Source organism: Apaloderma vittatum, unplaced genomic scaffold, assembly GCF_000703405.1.
Source record: "Apaloderma vittatum isolate BGI_N311 unplaced genomic scaffold, ASM70340v1 scaffold25238, whole genome shotgun sequence".
NCBI lineage: Eukaryota > Metazoa > Chordata > Aves > Trogoniformes > Trogonidae > Apaloderma > Apaloderma vittatum.
This window is the reverse complement of record NW_009729384.1, coordinates 3,183-11,805: the sequence shown is the minus strand read 5'-3', so window position 1 is coordinate 11,805 and position 8,623 is coordinate 3,183. Positions and strand designations below refer to the sequence as shown.

Below are 8,623 nucleotides of genomic sequence, written 5' to 3'. Positions count from 1 at the left end.
ATGCTGCGCCCACCGTGCCGGTCACTGCCTGGGCGTGCAGGGTTGGGGGTCCCCATGGTGGATACCCGGACTTCGAGGGTCAGCCGCCGTCTGGGGCGCCGGGCAAGCTGCAGGCAGGTAGGAGCAGGGGACACCTCCAGGGTGCCGGACCCACCGGTGTCCCAGGGCTGTGGGATGTGGGAATGGCGTCTCATGGTGGGACAGGGCTGCAGGGCTGGATCTGCTCGGAGTTGCAGCACCAGGAGCCCTTGGGAAGCCCTTGAAGAAGATGGGTGTCAGTGCAGGAAGGATCAGGCCCTCCTTCCAGATCTGTTGTGGTGGTGCCTATCCCTGCGGCCTCAGGGCTTGTGGAGCCTCCTCTCCTTTGCAGCCTGGCAAAAAACATCCTTTAGCTGGGGGGCTCCATCCTGGGAGAGAGCACTGAGGTGCCCCTCACCTTCCTCTGTAGATGGCACTGATGGCCAGCACCGCAGGGACACATGAGGGGTGACAGAGGGACGGGGTCAGGCAGGGAGGATCCAGCTGCCCCCAGCTCCAAATAAGCCCCTTCGTGCCACCGTCTCTCAGGATCCTAAGTAGGACAGCCCCAGCCCTCCTGGTCCCCAGTGCCTTGCATTGTGTCCCCAGGGTGGCTTCAGAGCCCTTCAGGACCTGGCGGTGGTCCTGGAGGGAGAAACTGGGATGTGTAGGGGCTCACTGGTGCTGTGGGGGCCCACTGGTGTCATGGGAGCGTGTGCCCATGAGGGCAGACAGACCTGGGGGGACATGACAATGTGCCGAGGTGCTTGTGTGCGTGAGATGATGTTTGTACATTGGCCACAAGTCACCCCCTCCCTGGGGATGCTCAGGTGGGAAATGGGCATTGCCCCAGGCCAGGCTTTACCATGGCTGGCCCAAGGTGTCCCCTCTGCTTGAAGGACGACCATGCCGGAGGGACATCAAGGGGGAGGTCCCTGCTGGGGCCAAGAAAAGCACCATGCAAGGCTTGCGGGATGCTTGATGTGTCACCACCTTTGGGCCTAGGCCATGACACAGCCATGGGGCTGCATCTCCAAGCTGCCCATCCCCACAGCCCTGTGCCAGGGACACCCAGCAGCTCCCAGGCTGGTGGCACAGAGCTGAAGGAGGCGTGGCAGGAGGCACCTTCCTCTCTGCTGCCATGGAAGGGTCTGAAATGCATAAAGGCGGTAAACAGTTGCCTCAAGCATGCTCTGTCCCTCAGAGACAGACTAGGAGCCAGGCAGACCTTGATGTCAGCCATAGCGGGCAACTCATCTTGTGGCCTCCTGGAAAAACACATATGAAGGCAACAAATGTGGAGATGGTGTAGGAAACCCACTGCATGCTCCACGCTGCCCTACCAGCACATGGAAGCCCCTTGCCTGGCTCCTGGCTTCATGCAACCTCTCTCCTGGTCTCTGGTCCTTCTCACACCCATCTCCTGGCAGGTGCTGTCCCTGGGCGCTGATGTTCTCCCCGAGTACAAGCTGCAGGCGCCACGCATCCACCGATGGACCATCCTGCACTACAGTCCCTTCAAGGCTGTGTGGGACTGGCTTATCCTTCTGCTGGTCATCTACACAGCCGTCTTCACCCCCTACTCCGCCGCCTTCCTGCTCAATGAGGAGCAGGTGGAGGAGAAGCGCTGGGACTGCAGCTACTCCTGTGACCCACTCAACATCATTGACCTCATCGTGGACATCATGTTCATCGTGGACATTGTCATCAACTTCCGTACCACCTACGTCAACATCAACGATGAGGTGGTGAGCCACCCTGGCAAGATTGCCATACACTACTTCAAGGGATGGTTCCTCATCGACATGGTTGCTGCCATCCCCTTTGACTTGCTCATCTTCCGCTCCGGCTCTGATGAGGTATGGGCAGGGCCTGGAGGTCCATCAGGGCAGGAGGGGACTCATAAATGGGCAAGGAGAGATGTATGGGAGACAAAAAGAGAGGGGTGTGGATGGCTAGATCTGCAAGGAGACAGGTGGTTAGTCAGAGGGATGGACAAGGATGTCATTACAGGTTTTCATTAAGATGCTTGGACCTGGGATTTTTTTTTAGTAGGGTCAGACAGCCACACAGACCCTGCTGTAAGAGCTAAGATAGTGTCTAAATGGACCCACTCCCCTTGCTGGGTCTGACCCAGCAGGGCAGGCTGGGAACTCGGTTTAGAGACTGGTACCACATGCCAGTGAGGCTGAGTTTGAGGTCACATTGCCAGCCAGACTCACAACGTTGGCAGTCGGGTGGCCCTTGTGATTACTGAGCTACCTGGAGGCTCCACCTTGCCTTATAGCCTGTGGGATGGGGTGGAAGGCAGCTCTTTTGGAAGCAGTGATCAGCAAGGTAAGGACTCATCAGGAAACATGGGGTTGGCCTTGGCTCCTCTCACTTGCTCACCTGTAATCCCAGAGTTTGTTCCTTTCTGGGTCAGCAGAGGGAAACCATAGCATGATTCATCTAACCTACTTTAGATGTCACCTCCAGGACAAGGTGATTCATGCTCTAGAAGTGCATTTTTACACTTCAAAAAGAGCACAGCTAGACTGGAGACACGCCTTTGGCCAGGTTTATCTCCTGCTTGTCCCTTAAGTTTCTCACCTCTCCCCTGCAGACCACCACCCTCATTGGTCTCCTGAAGACCGCTCGGTTGCTGCGCCTGGTCCGCGTGGCCCGCAAGCTGGACCGCTACTCCGAGTATGGAGCAGCCGTGCTCTTCCTGCTCATGTGCACCTTCGCCCTCATCGCCCACTGGCTGGCCTGCATCTGGTACGCCATCGGCAATGTGGAGCGGCCCTACATGGAGCACAAGATCGGCTGGCTGGACAACCTGGGTGACCAGATCGGCAAACGCTACAATGACAGCGACCTCTCCTCTGGCCCATCCATCAAGGATAAATATGTCACTGCCCTCTACTTCACCTTCAGCAGCCTCACCAGTGTGGGGTTTGGCAACGTTTCACCCAACACCAACTCCGAGAAGATCTTCTCCATCTGTGTCATGCTTATTGGCTGTGAGTGCCTGCGCGTGTCCCGCTGTCCCCATCCCTGCCTTGGAGGTTGCAGGGGCTTCTCTGGGGAGAAACAGGGAGAGCCCACCAGGCTGTAGCATGTGGGGTTTTACGAAAGCATCTCCTTCTGCCTGTGCCTCTTGTGCACAGACAAACACCTGGGAAGATAGAGAGAAGTATGGATTTCAGAAACCCACTGGTTTCAGGTCCATTGTAGATACAGGCTTTGAAAACCTGCTGGTTCCAGGTCTGAGGTAGCTGGACATGCATCTCCCCATGTCCTGCTGAGTCCTGCCCTCTCATTGCAGCTCTGATGTACGCCAGCATCTTCGGCAACGTCTCCGCCATCATCCAGCGCCTGTACTCGGGCACAGCGCGCTACCACACGCAGATGCTGCGGGTTAAGGAGTTCATCCGCTTCCACCAGATCCCCAACCCCCTGCGCCAGCGCCTGGAGGAGTATTTCCAACACGCCTGGTCCTACACCAACGGCATCGACATGAACGCGGTGAGTATGGGTCAGGGAGGCCCCGTGTCCTCACAGCACTTTGTCCTGAACAATACAGAGTCTACTTCTGGGTCCACCCAAATATTTCCATCCTTTCAACCAGCGTGGAGAGGAGGCAGGAGAAGACTTGAGAGGCTGGACACGGACTCCAGCCTGTCCACCTCCTGCATCTCCCTTTCTCCTTCTCCCTGTCTGTCCACCCCTCAAAATCTACCCAGAGGTTTTCTGGGGCCATGATGGCATTTCATGGCTGGAGAGCAGGTTTGGTGCCAGCACACTGGTGAGGAGCTCAGAGCCTCTGTCAGCGCCAAGCACTTTCAGGCCGGTGTCTGTTGGTGTCACAGAGCTGCGGAGCCGGTATCGATCCAGCTCCTCTCCACACTGCCGGTTGCTAAGCAAAGTGCATCCTGCTCTCAGCGGCAGGGAAAGGAGGGCATTTAAATAAACCTCGATCCATTTTAATTAGAGCCCAGAGAGGCGGCTGTTTGTTAGCAAAGTGGGGATCAATGGCGGAGCCGCACTGGAGAGGCACCGTGTCTCCGAGCTGGGCGGGGAGGCTTGTGCCAACGGCGCCGGGGCGCCACAGGGGTGAGGAGTGGGCTCAGACAGGGTGGTCTGGGCCAGGATGGCAGGACTCGGCTTACGGCCACAAGGTTCAGTGCCGGCTCGTCCAGCTGCAAGGCAGAGAGAGGAATGGGAAAGGACAATGCAAGGAGAGAGATGGGACCTGGTACTCCCTGTCTCTTGGCCCTAGACAGGCCATTAGCCTGCTTCTTCCCAGCTCATGTGTCCTTTTTAACTAAGGCTTGATCCTTCTCCGTCCCTGGGCACTGTCAGGACATGGATTTGCATGAATTCAATCTTTCCATCTCGAGATGCTCTTGCCTCGTTAAACAATGGGGCAGCTGCTGGGAGAGCTCCAGGTTAAACCTCTCCCGTGAAGGAGACACCCTGAGCTGGGCATTGGTGTCAATAACTAGAAGCAAAGCTGTGGCACCCTACTAAGCACAAGTTCTCCTGGCTCAGTGCAAACCCAGGTCACAAATCCCCTGTGATGAGCTGAGCTTGTGGCCTGGACGTGCTGCCGCTCACACCGATTCCTGCCGGATGCTGCTGAGACACGATGCGATCTGATCAATCATCCCACGGCCTGATCAATTCATCCTCCTCCAATTTCCCAGTAGAGAAACTAAGGCACTGCTGCCAGCTGGTGAGATCATGACGGAGCCAGGAAAAAGCCATGCGCACGGCGGGCCCCAGCCCGGTTGTCCCAGGTTTGGCCACCAGTGGGATGTGAGAAGAGAGCAAGCAGGACCCCAGGGCCATATGCTGCTCTCCATTTAAAAAAACAAACCTGGGTGGATTTTGCCCTGGCACCAGGAGCCATCGGTGGCAGCAGCTTTCTCCATATTGCACGTTTTACCTTGACTTCACCTTCAGATTTAGCTTTTGTTCAACGCGAGGTATTTGCCAGGGGTATATTTGCACACAACTGGCCCATGCTGCTTCTTGGCATTCAGGCAGGTGCTGTTTAATTAGGACAGCGCCTCGTTACAAGTTTCTGCTCTCAATTCAGCCAAGATTAGTGGGTGTAAAGATGAAAAGAGGGATATGCCACCAGTGGGTATAAATGGATTGATCTGGTTATTATTATTTATTGCTTGGGAGTGCTCTCATCCCCGGCCGCATGCAGTACACACCAGGGACAGGCAGGGAAGATCAGATGTCCCCAGCTTTGGCTTTCTGGGTTTGCGGGCTCCCCATTTGGCCCCACGTCACGCTGGGTGTCACGCAGCCTCCCAGGGCTGCCACAGCAGTCCTTCCCGGGGCGGTGGCGTGACGGCATCCCTCCCGTGCTCTTCACAGGTGCTGAAGGGTTTCCCCGACTGCCTGCAGGCAGACATCTGCCTCCACCTCAACCGCACGCTGCTGCAGAACTGCAAGGCTTTCCGAGGAGCCAGCAAAGGCTGCCTGCGCGCCCTGGCCATGAAGTTCAAGACAACTCACGCGCCGCCCGGAGACACCCTGGTGCACTACGGAGACGTCCTCACCACGCTCTACTTCATCTCCCGGGGCTCCATCGAGATCCTCCGGGAGGACATTGTGGTGGCCATCTTAGGTGGAAAAGTCCTTCTTTCTGGGACGGTGGGGGGTGATGGGCAAGGAGCAAAGGGTGAAGGGTGCTGGGCGATGAGCAGTGGGCAAAGGGCGGCAAGTGAGGGGCACAGGATTTCTCCATGTCCTGGAGAAGAGAAGGCGTTCCTCAACATCTGACTGCCCACACCAGTTGACAGGGAATGGAGGATCCCCAGTAGGTGTCAGGGGGCAGCCACAAAGGCATGAGGAGAGCAGGGCATGGCTCACAAGTCCCAGCCATCACTGATGACTTGGTCTCCCCATCAGCGATGGCTTTCGTGGTGTAAGGCCCAGCATCCACAATCAGGGTTGGGGTTGCTGGGCATCCTCTTGTCCATGAGCCCCAAAATGAGGTCTGCTGGTCCAGTACATCTGGAGCTGAGATGGTTGCCCATTTTCCCCTAATGAGCTGTCTCTTGGCACAGGGAAGAACGACATCTTTGGGGAGCCCATCAGCCTCTATGCTCGCCCAGGGAAGTCTAATGCTGATGTGAGGGCCCTGACCTACTGTGACTTGCACAAGATCCAGCGGGAGGATCTGCTGGAGGTCTTGGACATGTACCCAGCCTTCTCTGACAACTTCTGGAGCAACTTAGAGATCACCTTCAACCTCCGAGATGTGAGTGCCAGGGCTGTCCTAGGGCAGGACGTGGTCATTGCCTTAAGTTTGACAAGTGGGGGGGCTGGCCAGGATGTCAACAGGTGCTCCTCACTCAGTCTGGTGGTAGATTGGCCAACAGCCACGTTTCCCAAGGCACATTTTGTCCTTTCCTGATATTTTTTCTCAGAGACACTTGCCACGTAAGATAGAAAAGAAAGTCAAATTCCCTCTATATCCTGTCCCACCCCAGGATGTCCTGTCCCACCTCAGGGTGCTCCTTCCCTACCCATGGCCCTGACACCCTTATCTCAGCCTCAGAACAGTGAGGCCAGCCTCCAGGATGGCTTGAGCTATGCCATCGGTCCAGGAGTCACTGAATGGGACAGGGCAGTGATGGAGAGCTAGAGGTAGCTGGAGACCAGCCCTAGGAGGATGCTGAATGGGCTGTAGTCCCTGTGGCACGCAGGGCCATAGCACCCATGGGTGAGACATGACACCTATGGATGGGACATGGCATCCATGGATGGACCTTGGTACCCGTGGATGGGACATGGCACACTTGCCCTGGTGACCAGCCCTTCTCATCCCTCAGGCAGACAGCGTTCCCCGCTCACCCCTCAGCGAGGAGTACGACTGCACCTACCGACGGGCGCACCGACGCAAGCACTCCCTTTGCCAGCCTGACAAGCCTGGTGAGTCCCACCACATTGGCAGAACCTGGCTTGCAGGGCAGGGGAGCGGGATCATCATTTAATTACTGCCCTGGCAGGCACCCTGAAGCAGAGGCGGCTCTCACTGCCTCCGTCCCTGCAGACCAGCCTGTATGTCCCACCCAGGGGCACCCATGCTGCCTTCCCTCCCTCTCCTTAGGGTGTCCCAGCCCTACAGGCACCCTAGAGGGGATGGGGGCTCATTTTGCCATGTGTGGTACTCCCCAAATTAACCTGTTGTGCTGCCCCACAGACCCAGACACGGGCATCTCTGATGCAGAGCAGTATCACACCTACTCAGAGCTCACCAACCCGCAGGACCCGCTGAGTAAGGACCAGTGGGATGACCTGGGCAGCAGCACCACTCCCTGTTCCCAAACCAGCGATGACGAGGTCAAGACTGGCAGCCCTGCGAAAGCTGAGCCCTTCCCACCCAAAAAGGATGACTTTGCTCTGCCCACGCTCAGCCTCGTCACCGCGAGCGCCGGTGGCACAGAGGTCGGCAAGCAGGCAGCGGAGAGCAGCCAGTCCTACGCAGGTATCCATGGCTGCAGCCAAAGCTGGCAGGAGGGTGGTCAGGGATGCTTGGGCATGGTGGCCTTGTTTTGGGACAGAGCCGAGCAACTCATGTGAATTTGAGGGGAATCGCGCTTGTGGCCAAGGGTCTTTGCTGCCTTTTGGTCCCAGGAGTACCCACTCTATCCCTCCCATGCTCTGCAGTTTCTCCTAGCATCCAAGGGGCCAAGTGCCATGTGCCTTCCATATGCAAGTTGGGTGACAGTGTGATGGATTCTCTATGAGCATTGGGGGTGCCAGGGTGATGGATCCCATAAACACCTCAAGTGCCAGGGAGATGGGCTCTCCCTGAGCATAACGTCTGTCAGGGTGATGGCTCTCCATGAACACGCTGGGTGATGGACTCTGGAGCATCTTTATGCCAGTGGAGCTGAGGGATGCAAGACAGAAGTGCTGAGATGTCTGTTCTCCTTCCAGCCACTCCCTTGGACATCCCCAACATGTTCACCTTCTGGGAGGACCGAAAGCCAAACCATCACTCGGAGCCTCTGGAACACATCTCCTTGGTACACAGCTCGCGGGACATCCCCCTGCAGAGCGACAGCAGACCAGGGCAGATCGAGTCCAGGCTGGAGCTGCTGCAGGCCCAGCTCAGCAGGTAGGCAGGTCTCCTGGGCACGGGGTTGGAAAGCACCTAGCAGGGCTTTGAGCCATCACCTTCTCCTGCTCTCCAGAGATGTTTCCTGACACCCTGGGACACTGTATTCCTTGGAGGGGTGGTGGGAGTGCTTTGCAAATGCAGCAGCTTCTTAAACGGCAAGCCCTGGCCCTGGCTGCAACCCAGCATCTCGTCTGTGCCGTCCCACCACCCCTGGGATCTGCCTCCTTGCCGCTGCCTCCAAAGTCGATGCAGTCACAGATATGAAACCACCCACGACCCGAGCCCTTTGCAGGCCTCCTCTTCCTGTTGCAAAGAGCTACAACCATCCTCTTGCTTGAGCAAATGAGCTTCGTGTGTATTGTTGCCCTCTAAATCAGAAAAAATACATAATTTTTGAATGAGAAGGAAGAGCCTGCACCGGAGGTGCAGGTTTAAAGGCCTCAGGCAGCACCTACACGAGCGGCTGGGTCT

At 57.0% G+C, this 8,623-nt stretch overlaps 1 protein-coding gene across 1 annotated transcript in view; it reads left to right on the top strand.

Annotated features, from left to right (window-relative positions):
- Positions 1 to 1,397: 1,397 nt before the first annotated feature.
- LOC104277706 (potassium voltage-gated channel subfamily H member 2-like) overlaps positions 1,398 to 8,623 on the top strand; it is an 8,739-nt gene continuing 1,513 nt past the window's right edge. The window contains exons 1-8 of the mRNA XM_009874431.1: positions 1,398 to 1,877; positions 2,624 to 3,023; positions 3,329 to 3,528; positions 5,395 to 5,647; positions 6,090 to 6,283; positions 6,858 to 6,957; positions 7,229 to 7,513; positions 7,969 to 8,149. Of these exons, the coding sequence (XP_009872733.1) occupies positions 1,398 to 1,877; positions 2,624 to 3,023; positions 3,329 to 3,528; positions 5,395 to 5,647; positions 6,090 to 6,283; positions 6,858 to 6,957; positions 7,229 to 7,513; positions 7,969 to 8,149 (2,093 nt within the window). The remainder of the gene's footprint in view (positions 1,878 to 2,623; positions 3,024 to 3,328; positions 3,529 to 5,394; positions 5,648 to 6,089; positions 6,284 to 6,857; positions 6,958 to 7,228; positions 7,514 to 7,968; positions 8,150 to 8,623) is intronic.